The 22,440-nt window shown below is 52.0% G+C and overlaps 1 protein-coding gene across 8 annotated transcripts in view; it reads left to right on the forward strand.

Annotated features, from left to right (window-relative positions):
• The window catches only part of AKAP13 (A-kinase anchoring protein 13), a 321,642-nt gene extending 306,686 nt beyond the window's left edge, over positions 1 to 14,956 (forward strand). For 7 of the 8 annotated variants that reach the window (XM_018066002.1, XM_018066003.1, XM_018066005.1 and 4 more), the window contains 7 exons: positions 2,216 to 2,377; positions 3,049 to 3,119; positions 3,574 to 3,618; positions 6,153 to 6,203; positions 7,227 to 7,649; positions 9,168 to 9,501; positions 10,570 to 14,956. In XM_018066002.1, the coding sequence (XP_017921491.1) occupies positions 2,216 to 2,377; positions 3,049 to 3,119; positions 3,574 to 3,618; positions 6,153 to 6,203; positions 7,227 to 7,649; positions 9,168 to 9,501; positions 10,570 to 10,619 (1,136 nt within the window). In that variant the 3' untranslated portion in view covers positions 10,620 to 14,956. The remainder of the gene's footprint in view (positions 1 to 2,215; positions 2,378 to 3,048; positions 3,120 to 3,573; positions 3,619 to 6,152; positions 6,204 to 7,226; positions 7,650 to 9,167; positions 9,502 to 10,569) is intronic. The other variant, XM_018066004.1, reaches the window with a different exon arrangement.

Raw genomic sequence — 22,440 nt, forward strand, 5'->3', positions numbered from 1 at the left:
TTATGTGTAGGGCAGCTGCACCCCTTTTTTTTTCTCTCTCTCTCTTTTCTTAACTTTGCATGGGATTTGACTTTGATACTTTTCTGTCGCTCTTTTTCGTGTAAAAATTCCAATCCCAAAGAAAAGCACTGCCAAAGGATGTTCAAACACCGTTCAACTGCACTCATCTCACACACTAGCAAAGTCATGCTCAAAATTCTCCAAGTCAGGCTTCAACAGTACGTGAACCATAAACTTCCAGATGTTCAAGCTGGTTTTAGAAAAGGCAGAGGAAACAGATCAAACTGCCAACATCTGTTGGATCATAGAAAAAGCAAGAGAGTTCCAGAAAAACATATACTTCTGCTTTACTGACCACACCAAAGCCTTGGACTGTGTGGATCACAACAAACTGTGGAAAATTCTTAAAAGAGATGGGAATACCAGACCACCTAACCTGCCTCCGGAGAAATCTGTATGCAGGTCAAGAAACAACAGTTAGAACTGGACATGGAACAACAGACTGGTTCCAGATTGGGAAAGGAGTACGTCAAGGCTGTATATTGTCACCCTGCTTATTTAACTTCTATGCAGAGTACATCATGAGAAACACTGGGCTGGAGGAAGAACAAGCTGGAATCAAGATTGCCGGGAGAAATATCAATAACCTCAGGTATGCAGAGGACACCACCCTTATGGCAGAAAGTGAAGAAGAGCTAAAGAGCCTCTTGATGAAAGTGAAAGAGGAGTGAAAGAGCTGGCTTAAAACTCAGCATTCAGGAAACTAAGATCATAGCATCCAGTCCCATCCCTTCATGGCAAATAGATGGGGAACAGTGGAAACAGTGACAGACTTTACTTTGGGGGCTCCAGAATCACCGTATATGGTGACTGCAGCCATGAAATGAAATGACGCTTGCTCCTTGGAAGAAAAGCTATGACAAACCTAGACAGCTTATTAAAAAGCAGAGACATTACTTTGCCAACAAAGGTCTGTCTAGTCAAAACTGTGGTTTTTACAGTGGTCATGTATGGATGTGAGAGCTGGACCATAAAACTGAGCACCAAAGAATTGATGCTTTTGAACTGTGGTTTTGGAGAAGACTCTTGAGAGTCCCTTGGACTGCAAGGAGATCAGACCAGTCAGTCCTAAAGGAAATTAGTCCTGAATATTCATTGGAAGGACTAATGCTGAAGCTGAAACTCCAATGCTTTGGCCACCTGATGTGAAGAAAAGACCCTGATGCTGGGAAAGATTGAAGGCAGGAGGAGAAGGGGACAACAGGATGAGACGGTTGGATGGCATCACTGACTCGATGGACTTGAGTTTGAGCAAACTCCGGGAGTTGGTGATGGACAGGGAAGCCTGGCGAACTGTGGTTCATGGGGTCGCAAAGAGTAAGACAGAACTGAGCGACTGAACTGAACTGAAACTTTTAGGCTCAGATCGGTTTCTTCACTTCACTGGCCTCTTGTGTTGTTTTCCTGCAGTGTTTTCAGAAGATGACAGTGACTTTCCTTAGATTCCTGGCCTCTTTTCTCCTCCTCTTTCCACATGGACCTTCTTTTTCCTTCGTCTCTGCTGTGTCTCTCCTGCTCATTTTCTGTTCCACGTTCAGCTCTTTGTCCTTTCTGCGGAACACTGCTGCTCTAGAAGAGAACCGTGGCTGGTCGGGTTTGATAATTCAGATGCTCAGACTTCCCTGTCCCCCTGACGTCACTACAGGAGGGGCAGAAAGCCTGCCACTTTCCCCTGCTGTTCTCAGATTGGCACACCTCACTTCCTGGAGATTTCTTTTTGGCTGCTTCTGATCTGACTGCAGGAGCCATGCTCCTTCCAGTAAATTACTCTGCCTTCCCTGTATCGTGCTCACTCAGTCGTGTCCGACTCTTCGTGGCCTTTTGGACTAGAGCCTGCCAGGCTCCTCTGTCCATGGGGTTTTTCAGGCAAGGATACTGAAGTGGGTTGCCATTTCCTTCTCCAACCTTCCCTGTACCTTTTTACATTTCCTGGATCTCATGTGAATAAGGCTGGAGGTTTAATCTCTGCATTTCCAACAGAATCCAACTACAACACCTGTCCTTAGCTGAGAGCCTTCTCCAAACAAAGGAAGTCTCGTAGTCAACTCTGGGATTTTCTGATCATCTTCCCTATGCATATAGTGTGTTAATCAGGAGATTTTCTTTTTCACATGGTAAGAAGAGATGTCAGTGTTGTGTGTTTACTCTCTTCCAGTGGAGATCCTGCAGGGTCTGGTGAGCGGCAGCCTAAGAGGCTCGCTTGGGCAGGTCGTCAGTAGCCCTGCAGAACAGGAGGGTGTGGTCGGCCCTGTGTCCCTGCCCCGGAGAGCGGAGACCTTTGGAGGGTTTGACAGCCATCAGATGAATGCTTCAAAAGGTCAGTGGGGTGGTGGTGGTGGTGGTGGTGGTGTTTTAATATAATTGTATTTATTTATTTTGGGGGGTGCTAGGTCTTTGTTGCTGCATGGGGCTCCTGTCTGGTTTTGGTGTGTGGGTTTCTCACTGGTTTCTGCGGAGCACTGGCTCTCAGGTGCACGGGCTCAGTTGCCTCGCAGCATGTGGGATCTTCCTGGATCAGGGATGGAACCCGAGTCTGTTGCACTGGCAGGTGGATTCTCGGCAGGGAAGCCCCTAGGTCGGTGGTTTTGAGCTCATGTGCTCTCCTGGGCAGTCCTTCATCACAGCGAAAAACCCTCTGTACTCAGTGGCTCCATCGCCTCTGTCCCGCTCAGACAGGAAAGGTTTTAGTGAGTTCCTAAGTATCCAGCTGCTGGAACTCAGGGACCTCCATCTGCGTTGAGTTCATTTTGAGTAATAAAAGATTTTCCTGGGATCTCAGCTAAGCTATAGCCAAAGAGGCAATAAGACTGGTTTTTTCCTTTTTGCTCCTAGTTTTTCTGTATCAGTAAATCTGTTTAATAATCATGTGGCTGCCCTTCGGCCAGCATCACTAGGATTCGGGAGTATTTTGTACCTAAGCTGTGCATATAGTATTTTCTTGACTAATCTGTTTTGCAACTTGAAGAAAATACTTATTTGTTTGTGTAGGAGGTGAGAAGGAGGAGGGAGACGATGGCCAGGACCTCAGGAGGACCGAGTCGGACAGTGGTCTGAAAAAGGTATTTCTTCCTAAGAGACACTCCTTCCCTACATCCTCCCGGGCCCTTCCTCTAAGCGCATCGTCTTGAACTTAGTCCACCGTGATTGTGTTTGGACGCCCAGTTTGCCCTTTTAATTTCCTGCTTCATCTTGAGAGGAAAGCACGTTTCTAAGCAAACAGCACCGTTCTGAGCCCCGTGTTCTTGGCCATCAGGCCTCTCTGGTTCTGGACGTCACGTTCCGGCACACAGCTCTGCCGGCGGGACCGGTTCCACTGAGAGCCTGTTTAAACACACACCGCCCCCACCTGAACTCATTGCAAGGCTTCCACAACAGTTCAGCGTCACCTCTTCACTGCCCTAATGTAGAAAGAACGAACATGGGACGTCACAGCATAAGTTAGACACACAATGAATATAATTTTTGCCTCAATCTTCATTTTCTTTACATGCACTTTTTTTTATTGTTTTATAGGGTGGAAATGCTAACCTGGTATTTATGCATAAGAGAAACAGTGAGGTAAGGACACTCTGAGCTCTTTAAAGGAGTATGACTTTGTTGTAGTTGCTGGGTTGAGCCTGTTCGTTTCTGCTTTGCCGGGGTGAGCAAACTGCTGTCGTTGGCCCCAGGGCATCGTCCTATCAGTTTTTTGCCAGAAAATCTCTGCCTCCTAAGCCAGCCTCTGCTCCTCTGTCCTTGAGAAGCCCGTTGCTTTCTTTGAACGTGGGCCGCGAAGCTCCCACAGTGGCTTCTCCATCCACTCACGCTGAGCAGAATTTGTCGCCAGCCTGGCTGTAACTTTAACCTGGCGCCAAAGCTGCCGTGTGAAGCGTGGCAGAGGAACTTGTGAGTGATTCTGCCAGTGACTCCAGTTGAGTTTTCTTCTCTGAGCACTGCTTCTGACTCCATATGTCACTTTAAAAAGTAGCCCAGGCGTCCCCTGGCAGAGACCAGGTTCCCTGCCTTCCACCGACCCTGCAGAGTAACCCAGGTCTTTCACCATCTCCCCGTCTCCTTGGGTTCCTCTGAGGAAATCCTCCTGAAGGCTCCAAGCTTAGCTGACTCTGCACATGTGACATTGTCAGCAGGCTGGAGCTGGACCCGGGACAGGGAGGGGCAAGGGTGTACCTCTCAGGCTGTGCTCTGCGCTTCTCTCTGCTTTTCATAAAACACCGTAAAATCCCTGAGGGGCTTCGTTTCAGAATTTCAGATGCAGGGAATCGTTCCTTTTTCCCCTAAACACAGACGGCTGTTTGTCTTCTGTGTTGGCCTGTTAGTCTGCACACTGTGGCACCCTGAAGAAAGCCCCTTCAGTGAGTGAAGTAAACCTGCTTTCACACAGACTGCCCCACTCCTGTGCTGCTTAAAAAGCAGCCCTTTAGTTGTTTTTTCCGCTTGCCAACTCCCCCCACCCCACCCCACATTGAGTAAGAAGAGTTGGGTAAGAGATCACAGGAGATGAGTGGTTTCCAGGCATTCCAGCACGGACTGCACACTGCAGGTGCTCAGCCAGAGTCAGCTGGCCGGCTGGGACTTCTCCTTCTCTCTGTTAATTAAGAATAAAGTTAAATGAGGGGCAAAAAGTATTCTCCAAAGAGCTAAGCCTGATAATTAAGTTTTTATGTTTTTGAATAAGATAAAAGGAATACATGGTTCATGGTAGAAGACTGGAAAAGCATCCAATAATGTAAAACATGAAAACAATAAGTAAATAGCCTAACCCCTGAGAAATAGCTACTATTATTAAATGTGTGGTGCTCTATTTTCAGCCTTTTCTTCCATAGGACATGTATTTATGTGTCTAAGTTTCTGTGAGTGTGAATTGCATAAAAATAGTTTGGCACAGTTTGTTTCAATACTCCCTGGAACTTCATATCCTGATTTTTTTTCTCTTAACACTTGAGAAGCATTTTCCTGAGACGTTTGTACAAAACATGCTATTTAACAGCTGTATATTATTATGCTAGTTGCCATAATTTAATCTTTCCAACGGTCAATTCTTTCTCTGCTTTTTTGCTTTGTAAATGATGCAGCCAAGAGCATCCTCATACTTTTTTTTTTTTGGCAAGGCTATATTATTTCCTCAGCATGCCATCCTCTCCCTAAAAAGGTTATACTGCATCCAACCGTGTCAGTACAAGAGGATTCATCCATTCTCATCATGCTTTCACCAACACTGGGAATTCTTTTCTAATTGACGTTTTGTTGGCTTGATAATTTCAAGTAGTTATTTCTTAATTTTTGCATTGTTCTGACTTGAAATAAGGTTGACTCATTTTCAATATGTTACATCTTCGACCATTTGTATTTCTTCTTTTGTGAATCGCAGGTTTATGTTCCTTGCCTGTTTTTCTACTAGAATGTTTTTTCTTTTGCTTATTAATCTGAGAGGCTTTTTTAAATCAAAGATTTTGTTTGTTTGTTTTTGCCTCATTCTGTTCACTGTCGTCTTTGCCAGATTTTTATTTTACATTTTTATATAGTAAAAGTTGAAATTTCATGTGTGTGTGTGTGTGTGTGTGTGTGTGTGTTCTTTCTTGTTGCTGTCTTTGAAAAGCCTTCCCCGTTTCAAGATGAAAAAACATTCTCATATTTTCTTACAGCTCACTGAATTTTTTTTTCTGTGAGGCTGGATCCCAAATTAAGTTCTTCCAAAGATTTACCCAGTTTCCTCAAAATAATTGACTGATATTCTTTCCTTCCCCATTGACTAGAAATGCTTCTTATCTCCTACACTAAATGCTGTGGTTTGCTTCTGAGCTTTCTGCTGGGTTAAATTGGGATGTGTGCCATTTTTGTACCAGTCATTTTAAATAATTGGAGCTTTATGATACTTTTCACTGTGCGTAACTCCTCCCCCACACAGTTGTGCTTGTCTGATCTTATTTTGTTTCTCTTGGCTACTTGGGCACTGGCTTACTCTGTGTGGCACTTTCAGTTTGAAAGTGCTTGATTGAGTCGCAGGCCCCTTGCTGTGGGGTAGGGTGGCTTCCTGTCGGGTGACACACAGCGTGCTGGGGTCTGAGGTGACGGCTTGCTGATTCCTTTTGCAGCAGGTCATCCAGAGCGTCGTCCATCTCCACGAGCTCCTCAGCGCTCTGCAGGTAAGTGCCTTTTCTCCTTTGTCCCTTCACTTCCTAGTTGAGAGGGAGACCAGCAAGGGTGTGGCTGGCCTAGGTCTTTGAGGTTTATACATTTCTTATGGGTAAATACAGCCCTCAGACAAGAGAGACTAGCTCTCATGATGAGAAAGCTTCCAAAATGCAGTGGTTAAGATCTCCTGGCAGAGACACTGGCAGCCCACTCCAGAATTCTTGCCTGGAGAACTCCATGGACAAAGGAGGCTGGTGGGCTTAGTCCATGGGGTCACAAAGAGTTGGAAATGACTGTGCAACTTACGCTACACTACGAAGTCTCACTGATCTTCTGAGACTAGAGTTGCTGAGCAGATGGTGGATGGCAGGTACCCGGAGCACAGTTAACAGCCATGCCCCAGAGTGCAGGGGGTGCAGGCCTTCACAGAGGAGATGCTTCCAGTCTGGACGGCCTTTGTAGGTGTCGGACTTTTTGCACCAGTGGTAAAGAACTCGCCTGTCAGTGCAGGAGACACAAGAGAGCAGGGTCAATCCCTGAGTCGGGAAGATCCCCTGGAGAAGGGCATGGCAGCCCACTCAGTATTCTTGCCTGGAGAATCCCATGGACAGAAGAGCCTGACAAGGTCCAGTCCATGGAGTTGGAAGGAGTGGGACACTGCTGAGCACACATTCACACACAGTATCCTCAAATTCGGGTCACTTCCTTTCTTAAAGATCTAACCAATCCACTTCATACCTCCTCCCACCTGTAAAGGCACACTCCACCCCAGACAAGGCCTCTGACTGCAAAATCGAAGTCTTGGCACCATTGACCTTCCCCCTTGGTTGCCGCCCAGGGTTATCCTAGAGCACTTATCCTAGAGCAGCTTAGAAAGCAGGGGAGGGCTGGAGTCTGGGTGTGGGGGCCAGCCATGCTCCAGGCGGGCTAGGCACACAGCCCCTCATGTGGGCATCGTACCCCCTCGTGGGCATTGCCCCCCTTGTGCTCATCACCCCATCGTGTGCATCGCCCCTTCGTGCGTCTCCCCGCAGGGTGTGGTGCTGCAGCAGGACAGCTACATCGAGGACCAGAAGCTGCTGCTGAGCGAGCGGGCGCTCACGCGGACGGCGTCGAGGCCCAGCTCCCTCATCGAGCAGGAGAAGCAGCGCAGCCTGGAGAAGCAACGGCAGGACCTGGCCAACCTGCAGCGGCAGCAGGCGCATCACCAGGAGGAGAAGCGGCGGCACGAGCGCGAGTGGGAGGCCCGCGAGAGAGCGCTGCAGGAGCGCGAGGCGCGCCTGGCGCAGCGCGAGGACGAGCTGCGGCGCAGCCGCCAGGACCTGGAGCGCGAGCGCGACGAGCTGCAGCAGCGGAAGGACGCCTACCAGGGCGACCTGGAGCGCCTGCGCGCGGCCCAGCGGCTGCTCGAGCGCGAGCAGGAGCAGCTCCGGCGGGACTCGGAGCGGCTCAGCCAGGTACCCGGCGAGGACCCTCGGAGTCCTGATGACCTCCAGGGCGGGATGCGGGGCCAGAGGGAGGCCCGACAGGGCGTGGATGTGTGTATACATATGGCTGATTCGCATTGTTGTACAGCAGAAACTAACTGCATGCAATTTAAAAAATTACCCTCTGTGTGCCCCGCACGGGGGAAAGTAGGCAGATAGAATATATAGTATATAAAGGCTGATTTTATTCAATCTGTTTATGCATCAGCAGAGGGGCAGGTGAGGAAATGAGTCTGTTTTCTCCTTTTTGTCTGTAAGGGGTGGAGAAGTGCATGAAAGGTTGTAGTTTGGCCAGGCCACTGAAGGAGGGGTACCTGCGAGGCCCTTGCCCTGAGCCTGGCCCGTTTAGGCTGGGGTAGCCTCAGTGTCTGTGAGGGTGGTGGTCGGCCATCCAGGATTTGGGGAGCAACCCCTCTGCTCTGTGCCACGTGAGAAATCAGAACCTAAAGGACCACGTAGCCAAACAGAGATAACTCACTGTAGGCACCAGACACAGGGTGCCTGAGCTCACAGAGCAGTAAGGGCTCTGATGCCCGGGTTAGTGAGAGAACGCACGTGGCGTGGTCAGTGGGCCTCAGCTACAGGGCCGGGCCCATCCCAGCCACAGAGGGGAAAGAGGACATTCTTGCTCGGGGACACTCAGACATCTGGGCTCTGCTTCATTCCCGATATGTCTCGCCACTGTGGATGAAGCCTTTTCCTGCAGCCACTGCTGATTAAGGAAGGCCTTCCATACGTGGGGAGCACACTGACCCCTGAGTTTGCTTCAGTGATAGTCCCTGGCTATTCTAGAACAGGGAAGCCAGAGCCTCCTGGGTATCCTGATACCCACATTGCCATTCATTTGATCGATTGACCTTGAACAGTGAAGGAAAAGGACACTGCCGTCTTCCAGAAGTGGGCAGTTAGGCTTCGTGCAGAGGTTTCCAGGTGTGCGGGGAGCACAGGAGCCGGGCCGTGCTTCGTGTGGCCCAAGAATGGGTTCCCCAGGGGAGGCTACCCAGAGAACTCAGAGTCTGTCTCTTTTAATCTTCGGTTTGACCTTTGACCAAGATCTTGGTGTAAGCACATCTCCACCTGCCCTCTAACCTGAACAGACCTCTCTAATCTCTTAGCACTGAAGTAATTATCCACTCCCTCATTTAAATTAGTCATGGGATAAGCAGCTCTTCCTGCCTCTCCAGGGGATAGGAATTGTGAGCTGCCTCATCCAAGGTGCTACTCATTCTTTACAGTGCTAGTACTGGATGTAGTCAAGGTATCAAAGATGGCCATTTAGCACTTTCGTAGATACCACAGGGAGTAGGGGCGGGAAATGAAACTGAGAAGTTCAGGGTATTAATTTCAAGCTCTCCAGAGTCCAAGGCAGTGAGTGTGCACGGGTCTGACATGCCAGCATCCCCAGTGCCCTTGTGCATTGCCCACTGAGCAGTTACTGAGGATGCTGCTGGTCCCCCAAGTCACATCCCTTCTCTCAACCATGCACAGGTTTCATATCAAAACACCAAGCTGCTGCGGATCCCATCCTTCTCTCCAAACCCCGAGGAGACCCCTTCGCCACCTGCACCTTCAATAGCCAAATCAGGGTCGTTGGACTCAGAACTCTCAGTGTCCCCCAAAAGGAACAGCATCTCTCGGACACACAAAGAAAAGGGGCCTTTTCACATGCTGGGTTCCGCCAGCCAGACAAACAAAGCACCAGAGGCTCAGAGCCAGACCCCCGTGTCCATGTCCACGTCCACCCGCCTGTTCGGGTTAGCTAAGCCAAAGGAAAAGAAGGAGAAGAAGAAGAAGGGCAAAGGAAGCCGCTCACAGCCCGGGGGTAAGTCGCACACCAGGTTTCCCTCTGGCTGCGCCGCCCCTGGGGGCTCTGGCGGCACAGGAGGGGTCAAAAGGGGCGCCTGCCTTTCAGGCGCATAGAGGCTGACCCCCATATGTCTCAGCAGACCCACTTGCTCCGCCCATAGAGGACTGTTGGGACTTGACGCTGAGAACTGAAATTCTGTGTGGTGTGTGGGCAGAGTGCGGAGCACGGGCTCCTTTCTCACGCTTACTGTCCAGATGAGGAGCGGAGACTCAGTGAATCAGTTACAGGCTTCCCTGCCTTTCAGCCTGGTCCAGTAATAAGCTACTTCAATGGAAAGCTGAATTTGTTGAAATCTCAGAAGATTCTTCACTAGCCACTTAACTTTTTTATTTAAAGACACAAGTTGAGATACTTGTATAAAGAAATTTCTACTGTAAAGGAGGATTGATTTTTAAGATTCTTTATATTCATATGCAAGTACTTTCCCTTACCACATAAATATATTTAAACATAAAAGATGCAAATTGCTTATGTGCTGTTGTAAAGTTTAAGGGTTTATATAGCATTTCAAAAAGCAATAAAACTGACGCTGTCTTCCAAAAGACCCAGGAGGAAAAAGAAAAATAATATACTAATAGGTGCTTGGTGAGCATTTACCGAGGGCAGCTTTAATCCTGCAGGAGATATGAGGCAGGTGTTTTTAACCCCAGACACCCAGGAACCCTGCAGCTCGGGATTAGCTGACGTGCCCGCCAGTGCAGGGCACACGATCAGCTCGCACAACACGAGGTTGAGTCGTCCTCATCAGGGTTGGCCTCTCCCTTCTGTGCAGGAGAGTGTAGAGAAATCCCTGTTTGCAGGCTTGTCTTCTGTCGAGTTCAGGGATCTATGGGCCGAGGACATCACTGAGGACCTCACTGACCATATCAGTGGAGGGGCGCCACAGCAGCAGTCATCATCCGCCTGCCCGGCGTCTGTTTGCATCCCAGGGGACTTGTGTTTAGGGAAGACAGGACAGAATTTACCGATGAAAAGAGCATTTTTGTCTGAATGTCTCTCTCCCTCTTGGCTTCCTTTTTCCAGACGGCCCTGCGTCAGAGGCGCCTGCGGAGGGGGAAGAGATTTTCTGCTGACCGGTCCCGCTGCTGTCCTGCCTGGTGACCATCCTCCCCCACCATCCTGTGTGCACTCCCCCCGACCGATGCCCACGCCCGGCGACCCTCCTCGCTGCCCCAGGGCCTGGGCCCAAGGGACAGATGGTCCTGGGGGTCAGGGTGGGGAAGGAGGCCCAGGATTGCCACCCAACCACTGGCCGACCCTGCTGAGGTCACATTACAACAAGGATAGTGGCCCCGGAAGTCCAGGCGATGGTTGTGGACATGTCAGGAATGCCTCGAGGCCGAGAGGGTGTTTCCGAATGTGGTCTGAAGCTCTGGCTGCCTTTTGATTTGGGAGAGCAGAACCAAAAATCAAACAGCAGGTAGTATGCGCTTCGTCTGAACGCGTATGGTACCCGTCTGTATAGACATGTGGAATACGACGGGACTGTGCGTGCTCTACACCAGACGCCTGGAGGGCTCAGCTCAGCTCCACACAAGGGCGCTGCCTACCACCACTTGGTGGGTGCACTCCGAGTCTCAGCCGCTGGTCCCCCCAGGCTGTCTCCCGGCAAACCCACTCATGCACACTTCACCCCCCACTTCTGCGTGTATTTCTCATTCAGAAGGGACGGCAAACAGTTGTGAAAACCAGTGAAAGAAGGCTCGCTGTCTTTAAAAAGCAAATGACCCTGAAACACCTTGATCTTGGTGTTTTGGTAACTTTAGGGGAAAAAAAAAAGTAATGTCATCAGATCTAAAAGAAATCCTGTATTGGCTTTCCAAGATGTTTGCCCACGGATTCTGAGCACAGAAGAAGTAGAGCGGCCACCTCCCCGTCACCCCTGCAGAGTGACACTTTCTGGTCTTCCTGGCCATTCGCACGTGACCACGACCCCCAGGCCGTCCCCCTGGGATCTCACAGTGGCTCCCCAGGGAAGCCGCTCTTGCCTGCGCCCCCACCGGGGGAGAGGGTGGCCCCCCAGTGCTCCTCCGCCCGCCCCAGGGCTGCCTGCCTCTCCCTCCAGGGTGGGGTGCCCGCCTTATCCTAGACAGCTGGCCGAAAAGCAGGTGCAGGTGGGTGCGTTGGGCGCATGAAGTGGTTCCCTCCAATTCAGACCAGGAGAAGAGCTGGCCCAGAGGGTACGGCCTCGGAGGGTCTCCTGTCAGGAGGCCTGGCACAGTTTTGATTTCTCCAAGTTTTGCAGTCTAAAGTTCTGATGGTTACTGTACTCTGTCCCTTGAAGATGGCACAAGTGCTGTCTGCTTGTTTTTTTCCTCCTCTCTCTCTTTTTCTGTGTTTTCATCTGTATCCCTGGAGGCTCGTCGCCAGCCGGCAGGTGCAGGGCGTTTCCCCGTGAGGCCCCCGCACCTGCCACGCTTGCTACCCCCTCATTGCGGTGGGGAAGACCCTGGAAAATTCTGTGCTTCCCATGTGGCCTTTGATTCCTGCCTTTTGCCCCTCAGGAGCATGGGTCTTTGAACATAACCTTTTTAAAAACAAACAGATCTGTACCTTGGTGCTTGTTGATGAATTGCAAGCTGGCCTTGCAGATGGAGATATCTACCTTTCAGTTTATTTGAAAGAGGTCTGGTTTAAAAGTTTTAGCTTTAGATTTATTTATTTGTGTGCCGAGTGCGTGTGTGTGTGTCCGTGTGTGTGCGTGTGTGTGTTAAGGGTGAACACACCAGCCCAACGGTTTTGACTGTGTCCGGTCAAGCAGCCCATGCTGCATCCTCACTCCTCCAGGTCTATCAAAGTGCCTTGAAGGCCCAAAGGAAAATTTAAGGGTAGGGGGCGAAGTCCCTTTCCTTCCCTCCTCCCACCCCAACCTCATTCTTTGACCGAGAGAAGTCTTCTTCCTTTCTTGAGAGTTAAAAAAACTCGCCACCATGGGCTTCATGTGCCTCGTTTTATCACGGCGATTTCTTACCCTTCAGAAAGGCTTTGAGAACCAGCTGATTTTCTACTGAACCTCGATATGCCCCGCCCCAACCCCCCGACCAAAGACCCTGAACATCAGAAGGTTAGGTTGCCTCCGCCGCCAGTCCCTACAGCTCCGAGGATGGCTGGCCTGCCGTGGCCTTGCTTAGACCCCCAGGGAGCTCAGCGCTCCGTCCTGGTCACTGGTTCGGCGGGCCCACGTCCTCCTCCCGGCATCCATGCCCTCACACAGGCTCTCCACCAGAGGTGCCCGGACAGTTTCTGTCCGTCGCCACACAGCTGTATTTCAGTTTCAAAGTGTCCTTTGTTCCCACCTGGTTGTGAAGTTGCAGTTGCCTCGGCTATTTGGTGGCAGTTTTCTGAAACGATTAGCCCTCCGCCTGCCCCCCACCTGGTCAGGTTGTGGTTGGACGAGTTTCGAATCTGAATCCGAGGGTGTCTCCCGCTGGCATAGACCTGTGCTTCTCTGTGCCTTGGTCCCCTCTCCCCATCTGGTGTGGGGTTTGGGGAGCCACCTGGGATTGTTGCTGCTCCTGCTTTTGCTTCTGACCTCGAGGCCGCCTCCGACCTGGAGGCCTCACCTGGTCGCTGAGGTTTCTTTCCTGTGAGAAGGGGCCGCCTCTCAGGGCGACTCAGACTCGGCTCTCCGCAGCGTCCGCAAGCTGGGAAGGCAAGCTTCTCAGTTTAGGGAATCGGGCCTGACCTCCCTTGCATTCAGATTTGGGGGGGGCAGATGGAGACACCACCCAGGGTCCCAGAATTGAGTGAGTCACCTGGAAGGAGGCTGCACCTTCTCTCAGGACTCCCGTCATCTCAGTGGTCGCTGTCCTAGTCGGGCGACGTGTGCACTTTAAACGCTCCCCACGGTTGGCTTCACTTCCACGACAATCAGCTGTTGACTGTTTGCTTTGAAAATGGAGAGGGTTAACAGCAGCCCAGTTGCCGTCATTCAGCCTTTGCCAACATTCCCCCCTCTACCGCCATGAGAGCGGTCTGTGGGGAGGAACTCCTTAACGAGGTTTTGGTTTTTATTTGGAAAGGTACGAACCTTACCTTTTATCCTCTCATGTCTCAGGGTAATACCACTAAAAATTGTTTTTTGCAGACATTCTCCTGTTACTTGTCTTCCCGAGCCCCTAGTTGCCACAGTAGGGAGCACGCACTGTAAGACCCTTGGGATTTGTTGTCCCTTTGTTCGGAGGGTGGGTGTTAGTGTGTCTGGCTTATAAATAGGCCCCGCCTTAACTAAAAGGTGGCCAGACCTCCAGCCCGGGAGGCGTGGTTCACAGCGGTACTCTGTAATTCATCCCTCGGACCCCGAAGTTCTTTTTCCATAGCCGGTTCTTGCTGCCGAGGATCTGTTGTCAGCTTGGAGCTGCGGTTGTTGACGCAGCACTGACGGAGGGCCCGGTGTGCCCCATGGACGGCCATGTCCAGGGGCTGGGCCGGGGGGAAGTTGGGAGAAACGGACTGGAAAGTGGGCTTCAGCAGCCAGAAGAGGGTGGTTCGGAGGGGACCCCGGCCACTGTCGAGGGCTCTGGACATGCTTGGACTGCAGACGCCCAGAGAGAAGCCTCCGCGTCGCGGTGGCGGTGGCCGAGGCACGGTGCCCACCATCCCACAGCGGAGCCCCGGGTCACAGCCCCGCCCGGCGCTGCTGCTCCGATCGACCCTCAGAGACAGGAAAGAAGGCCAGCGGCTCGTTTTGGTTGGCTTCATTTTCTTTCAGTGCAGCGTAACATTCCTAGCTAACCTGCGCTTTGAAATCTGCCTGCTGGCCAGGTTTTAAGACGAGAAGTCTTTCAGTGCTGCCATAAGAGGGAAAAAACAAAAACAGCAAAGGCTTCTTTCCGTGTACCAGGGGAATCTGTCAGAAGCTTAGCCGGCCTTGAGTTCCTTCTCCATCTTGCGAAGGTTTAAAGACGGGCAGACCCAGCTGGCTGACGTGTCTCCTGCCTGGGCCGCGCCGGCCTCTGCTCACCCCGCCCTCCCCTGCCCGGACCGCCCCGGGCTCCAGGGCTCCAGCGGGCCACCGCGGTCTCCATTCCGTCTGAGGTTCCGGGCGTGTCACCCCACCTGATGCGCAGGACACCCCAGGACATGCAGGAGGCCGGTTCCCAGACACCTGATACCTCTGCTGTCGTTTCGTCATTTTCAGATGCTGAATGGACATTTCTGTGCTGAATCCTATTAAATAAAAAGGGGTTAAAACCCAGATGCTGTATATTAATTTGTAATTATGTATAAAGTAAAAGCAGTTTTAAACTGTAAAGATTTTTTTTTTCAGTGTGTTTCCTGGAATTTTGCCACAACATACTGGCTTTGTATTTTATTTATCTTCCTTTCTAGTTATCGGCTTCAGACCCTTGTAAAGCCCCCTTCCACCTTCCAAAAAAATAATAAGAATAATAAATGTCCTTTAAGTCTCGATGGTGACTGATTTATTCCTGTCCGGATGGGCCTCCTGGGGTGAGTCCCAGGGTACTCTGGTTCCCGGTAAAGGGCCTGCCCCCCTCCCCAGCTGTGAGGGAGCCTTCGACCCAGTGAAGCCTTATTTCTGTACCTTCAGGAAGGACCACCCCAGAGCACAAAGTGGTTCCTGGGGAACTCAAGTCCCTCTGGAGCCAGACCCTAGCCTGGAGGCGCCAAGAGTCAGAACCATTTCCCGTCAGATAAGTGCGGTGAAAAACGTCCTTGTTACAGATCCTACTATGTAATCCTTTACATAGATCCTACTGTGTGAAAAAGATGAATGTCAGTTTACTTCTCTCTGCTGACTTTTTTCCAGCCCGTCCCACCCCCAAACAAAGCAATTGCCAAAAAAACGAATTCAGGGAGAAGACTCTCGTTTGCATGCAGCTCTGAAGGCATTTACTGGGTCTGATCCTCAGAAGTTGCTGGAATGCACAGTAGGAGCTGCTGTTCCCAACCCTAACCCGCCTGCAGGCGCCTCCCGGAGCCGAGCCTGCCCTGCCGTCCCCGCGAGAAGCCCCTGGGTGCAGCTGGTCACCCGGCGTGATGCGGGAAACAGAATCAGCCCAATTCGCAGCTCTGTGCTCCCAAGCTCCGCGCCCCTCCCCACACAGCCACAACCAAAAAGAAGAAAGTCCCGCCGGGTTGCCAAGTGCCTTCTCTCATTCGGTGAGCTTGGACGCGCCCGGATTTCTAAAGAGTCTCGTAGCCCTGGCAATAGTTGCTGCCCCAGAAGCCAGGGAACAGTGGTCCCTTCTCTCCGCTGCCCTGACGGCTGCGGCATCTGGACACCCCCAGCGGGGTGGGAGAGTGGTTCCCACGGCCCCGAGCTCCTCTGCTGCCCTGCCCCCACCAGCTCCTCGCTTGGGTCTGAGCCAAGGACAGGCTCCCATCGCCTGGAGGCAGGAGGGGGGCGGGGAGGAACCATCCTTTGTTCCAGGAGAAGCCAAAGGCACAAAGCTGGGCAGGCTCCGTGAGGACCAGCCAGCCAGCCAGGTGCAGGGTCCCCGCCTGCTCCTGAAGGAGAAGGGGCCACTTTGCCCAAGGACCCCCACCCCCGCACCCCACTCAAAGGGAAAGCCAGCCGTGCACCCAGGAAGCGCATGTGCTAGCTGATGCCGCAGGACAGAGACAGTCATGAACGAAGCCAGCAAGCTGCAGAAGAGCCTGCTGGGCAGGGAGGAACAGGGCCCCGGTTTTGTGACTTCCTTGGAACCGGAAATAGAAGCAGATCCAAGGTCAAAAAGAGGATCAGAGTAGCTTCCCCGGTGGCTCAGGGGTCAAGAATCCGCCTGCCAACACAGAAGACGCGGGTTCCGGGTTCGTTCTGTCCCTGGTCTGGGAAGATCCCACCTGCCGCCAAGCAACCAGTAAGCCCGTACACCCCGACCATTGAGCCTGCGCTCTAGAGCCCAGGGACCGCAACTGCTGAGCCCGCTTGCCACAGGTGCTGGAGCCTGTTTGTGCCTGGAGCCCGTGCTGCACAGCGAGAAAAGCCATCTCAGTGAGAAGTGCACACACTGCACCTCCGCTCACCACAACCAGAGAGAGCTGCAGCTTCGAAGACAAAGACTTCAGTTAAAAATCCGAGCGCTCCCTCTGTCACCACATCCCTGGCTCGGCCTGGGGCCGCGACCACCTTCCCAGCCAGTCCCCCTGCCTCCCCAGCCACCCCTCCCGTTCCAGGCTCCGTGGGAGATTCCTTCTTCCTTGGGCTTCCCTGGTGGCTCGCTGAAGAATCTGCCTGCAGTGCAGGAGAAGTGGGCAAATTCCCCTGGAGAAGGGAAGGGCTACTCACTCCAGTATTCTTGCCTGGAGAGTTTGCACCCCTCCCCCCCACCCCCATTCCTTCAGGGGCCCAGAGGTGGAAGGATCCAGGTGGACCGTGTCCTCCTCCTCGGAGGCCCTGAGAGCAGTCCCCAGCGGACAGGCGTGGAACCCGGTGCGCCCCAGACTTGGAGGCTGTGGGCCCTGCCGGCCTCCCAAGTCCTCTTGTGTCCCAGTTAACCTGGGCCGTCCCCAGGTCCCTCTGGACTGTTGACATCGCTTCCTCAGACGGCTGCAAATGGTCCCACTCAGGTTTGGGCTGCTCCTCTCTCCAGGAGCTTTGAGAGACTTCCTTTCTTCCTGGGAAAGAGTCTCTGGACCCTCGGGATGGAGGTGGGAGGAGGGGAGAGGAGAGGGACCCAAGACGGGGAAGGGCCTTGAGTGGCGGGACTCAAGTAGGGGCACGGGAGAGCAAGGGAGCGGCAGGCTGGCTCTGCAGACCCGCCGAGAACGGGCCTGCTTCTGTCTGCCTCCATCCGCACATCCCCTCCAGGGCCTTGAATTTCCCACCCCACCCCCACGGTTTCAGCGTTGGAGCTGGGTGGTTGCCTGGACAACCGGGTTCCCATCCTGGCCCCATCCCTGTGTCCAGAGTGGTGGGGCCCCAGTTACCTGAAACAATGCTCCCTCCACCCGCAGGAGCCTGGCAGCTGCAAGGAGCTGGGGACGGGGCCAGGCTGGGGTCCCACACCATTGAGGGGACCTGGACTGAGTCTGGGGGCCACAGGGTGAGCGTGAGAACAGGCGCAGACTGCGGAGTCTGGGCTCAACATCCAGTCTCGCCATCTGATGGCCGAATGACCTGGGACAAGTTACTGATCCTGTCTGCCCCCGTTCTCTCTTCCATGCGGCAGCAGCCAGGGTGTCGCTCAGACTTGCTGTGACAGTTTCACGAGAGGCTAGATGCTGGTGAGCCCCGAGCCCGTCACCCGTGGCTGCAGGAGGAGCCTGTCCCAGCAGCTGCCGCACCAGAATCCCGTCCCCCACCCTGTCTCCACATCTGGAGGTGAGCACCCGGAGGCGGAGACCACCTTCCCATCACCCAGTGTGGCTGAGGGCTCCTTGTCTCTGGGCTTCTGGTTTGGAATACCTGTCCCCCCTTCCTTCACTTGGCTCAGGTGAACCGTCGCTTCCTAGAGGAAGCCTTCCTGGACACCCAGGGAAAGCCCAGCCCCCCCTTCCTGCCTGTCCCTTAGCATCCAGAACCCACCTGCCGATAGAACCGTTCGGCACCTGGAATGCCCAGCCTTAGGCTAGTGTCCCCTCCCCCTGGCTTGGGCTGGGTGAGCGAAGAAGCCAGGTCTGGAAATAGATCCCCTCGAGTTCATGCCCTGGTGCCCTACTCCTGTGTGTCCTGGGCCAACATGCTTAAACTCTCGAGTGCAGTTTGTAAAACAGGAATGAAGGCACCTACCTCCAGCCTTTTATTGTTAAAAATAAAAAAAAAAAAGCATGTTCTTTCTTTTTACTTGGCAGGAAGAAACAAAATAAAGGCTTGGGTCTTGGGATGTGCAGACAGTGGGCCTTGGCAGGAAGAGACAAGATAAAGGCGTGGATCTTGGGATGTGCGTCATGTGGGCCTAGTTGGAAGTATTTACTGTGACGCCAGGGCCCCTATAGTGTTTCAGGTTCTTCTGGGTCAAAGAAGCTTTGCCAGTGTCTCGTTTTTGCTTAGGATGACCTCCCCGTGGAAGGCCCAAGAGTGAGGGGCGCTCACTGGCTGGAGACCCACAGGTCTCACACCCTTGATGCCTGAATGGGGTCCAGGTCCCCCATGTGGGGATGATCACACCAAGGCTCGTGGAATTAGACCAGCCCAGCCAGAGCCAGCGCCAGGCCCATCCTGCCAATGTGCAGATACAGGGTTCTCCCTTAAGCCCGAGCTCCTCAAATCAGTCTTTAGATCCCTGTGTTTGAACTAGCTGTCTGTTAAAAATGCACCTCCCTGGGCCTAACCCAGGTTTAATGATTAGAGTCTCCAGGGAGGAAGCTGGGGAATTTGCAGGGTTCATGAAATCCCTGGGGATAGTTTGAGAGACCCCAGGTGCACACCCAGACTGCCCCCCACCCAGGAGAGGTAAGTGTGGGGAAAGGGAGGTGAAGAAAGAAGCACCCATGTCCCACCCTTCAGAGCAGCGAGGTCCTCTCCACTCTCCAAACAGAACTTCCCTCCATGGAATCCCACTCTTGCTCTGCAGGTAATTCTCTGTGAACATTCTGGCTGTTGACGAGTCTGTTGACAAGTCGTGGGAGCTGCTGCCTGACCCTGGGCTGAAGAGACAGGCTTCAGTCTCTCCATCTGCAAGGTGGGACCCCTACAACCCTGCCGAGCTGCTGCGATGACGGGGCAGCACAGAATCACGGTGCCGGAGATTGCTCCTCCCATTGCTGTGTGCGCAGACCTTGTCACTGGAGGGCTGGGTGGCCCTGAATGTGTCACACCCACAAAGCAGGTGGTGGCCTAGATAGAGCTCGGCTCTTGGCCTTGTGCAAACTGGACTCATCGGCGGGTGGGTGCGGAACCACCCCGCCCAGAGCCTAGGAGATGGGGGTCTGAGCACCCCGACATTTGAGCAGTTCTGGTTGGTTCCTATGTGTGGCTGAGGTTGAGAGGCTGGTTGATCCCCAAGCTTGATCCCAGAGGTCAGCTCTGCTCTGCAGACGAGGCTCCCTCCCTGGGTGTCTCCAGGAGCCACTGGGATGGACAGAGCTGGCTCTGGCTCTGCTGAGGGTCTAAGCGTTGAGCAAGCAGTCGGTGCTCCAGGCCGGAAGGGGGATGGCTCTCCCCTTGGGCCTGTGACGCCCGCCAGAGGCTGCCAAGGGCTTCCCTGATGGTTCTGCAGTAAAGAATCTGCCTGCAATGCAGGAGACGCAGATTTGAGCCCCGGGCAGGGAAGACCCATTTAGAGGAGGAAATGGCAACCCACTCCAGAATTCTTACCTGGAGAATCCCATGGAAAGAGGAGCCTGGCGGGCTACAGTCCATGGGGCCACACAGAGTCGGGCACGACGGAGCAGCTGAGAACATCACGCAAACAGGAGGCTAAAGTGCTGCCCTGGGGAGCACAGCCCCAGGGGCCAACCAGGGGCCTCCAGAAGTAGTGAAAGTGGGGAGCAGGGAAGACAGGGCACCCAGCCCACTCTGGGGGCTGAGTCAAGTGCCGCCTACAAGTCCCAGCTGGTGCCCACCTCCAGCTGACTTTCCACCAAGGATTCTAGACCATAGGGCTGCTTCTTCAGCCCCACCGGCCCTTCAAGAGCTTCACCCACAGCCTCTCCACCTACCCTCTATCCCAACCTGATAGGAGCCACTCCTCTGCAAGGATGCTGTCTTAATATTTGGGGGCAGGGGGTTCATTGTTTGATATTACAATTCATATTCTCTAAAACATGTGGAACATATTGAGATTTATTTTTAAAATATTTTTAAACACCTATAATCCCATCAGCCAGAAAAGAAACTATCCACTAATATTGCATCATGTTTTCTTTGTACTCATTTTTTTTAATTGAAGTATAGTTAATTTATAATACTGAAAAAGTTGAAGTATAGTTAATTTATATGTAAACCAGGTGTACATCGTAGTGATTTGGGGTTTATTTGTTTTGGCAAATGATATTCCATTATAGATTATTATAAGATATTGGCCCTGTTCAGTTCAGTTGCTCAGTCATGTCCGACTCTTTGTGACCCCATGAATTGCAGCACGCCAGGCCTCCCTGTCCATCACCAACTCCCGGAGTTCACCCAAACTCACGTCCATCAAGTCGGTGATGCCATCCAGCCATCTCATCCTCTGTCATCCCCTTCTCCTCCTGCCCCCAATCCCTCCCAGCATCAGTCTTTTCCAATGAGTCAACTCTTCCCATGAGGTGGCCAAAGTATTGGAGTTTCAGCTTTAGCATCAGTCCTTCCAAAGAACACCCAAGACTGATCTCCTTTAGAATGGACTGGTTGGATCTCCTTGCAGTCTAAGGGACTCTCAAGAGTCTTCTCCAACACCACAGTTCAAAAGCATCAATTCTTCAGTGCTCAGCCTTCTTCACAGTCCAACTCTCCCATCCATACATGACCACTGGAAAAACCATAGCCTTGACTAGACGGACCTTTGTTGGCAAAGTAATGTCTCTGCTTTTGAATATGCCATCTAGGTTGGTCATAACTTTTCTTCCAAGGAGTAAGCGTCTTCTAATTTCATGGCTGCAGTCACCATCTGCAGTGATTTTGGAGCCCCCCCAAAATAAAGTCTGACACTATTTCCACTGTTTCTCCATCTATTTCCCATGAAGCGATGGGACCAGATGCCATGATACTGTGCAGTAAATTGCTATCTGTTTTATTTAATCTGTGTGTGTGTGTCAGTCTCTCAATCATGTCCAAACCTTTGTGACCCCATGGACTGTAGCCCTCCAGGCTCCTCTGTCTGTGAGATTCTCCAAGCAAGAATACTGCAGTGGGTTACCATTTCCTCCTCCAGAGAATCTTCCTGACCCAGAGATCAAACCTGGGTCACCTGCTTTGCAGTCAGATTCTTTATCATCTGAGCCACCTGGGAAGCTCATTACTTACCTGTTTTATGTATAGTACTTTGTATCTGTTAATCCCATACTCCTGATTCCTCCCTCCCGCCAGTCCCATTTGGTAATGTTAAGTTTGTTTTCTATGTCTGTCAATCTGTTTTGTATCTAGATTCATTTGTAGTTTTTAAATTCCACGTATAAGTGATGTGGTATATAGTATTTGTCTTTCTGCATCTTACTTCGCTGAGCGTAACATTCTCTTGGTCCATCCGTGTTGCTGCAGATGGCACCGTTTCGCGCTTTCTTACGCCCGAGTGGCAGCCCACTGTGTCCGTGTGCTGTGTCTTCCTAAGCCAGCCGTCTGCTGGTGGGCACTGGCCGTCTGTGTGTCTTGGCTGTTGTAAGCTACGCCGTGTGAACGTTCGGGTGCATGTATCCTTTTGCTTGGGGGCTTTTTTAGTGGCAGCATCCCAGATCTTTTTCGTCGTGGCATGCAGGATCTTCAGTCACAGGCGTGTTGCAAGGATCAGTTTAGTTGCAGGGGTCTGATTTCCTGATCAGGGATCAAACCCAGGCCCCTGCATTGGGAGCACAGAGTCATCGCCACTGGACCACCAGGGAAGCCCCACATGTATCATTTTTAATTAGAGTTTTCGTCTTTTCTAACCACACTCCCAGGAATGGGATGGCTGGATCACATGGTACCTGGTTTTACTAATAAGGATCCTCCACACTGTTCTCCATAGTGGCTACACCAATTTACATTCGCACCAGCAGTCTTTGTACACATTTTTATTTATCAGAGGTAAAGCCATGTTCTATATAGACACATATCCTACTTACTTCTTTTCACATTTCCATATGAACACTGGGAACCTAATTTCCCACTGTATACATATGTCACTGTTGGGAATTCAGGTGTTTCCAACTTTTAACTCTTACAAATAACATGCAGGGCTGGTTTATGCCACCGCTTTCCCTCCTATTTCAAAGTAAACACGTGTTTATTAGAGACAATGTGGAAACTATTAATAAGTAGAATAAGTAAAGTTATGGTAGGAAGCTCTGCCTCCAGCCAAGATGGAGTAATAG

The sequence above is a fragment of the Capra hircus genome, chromosome 21 (assembly GCF_001704415.2).
Source record: "Capra hircus breed San Clemente chromosome 21, ASM170441v1, whole genome shotgun sequence".
Lineage (NCBI taxonomy): Eukaryota > Metazoa > Chordata > Mammalia > Artiodactyla > Bovidae > Capra > Capra hircus.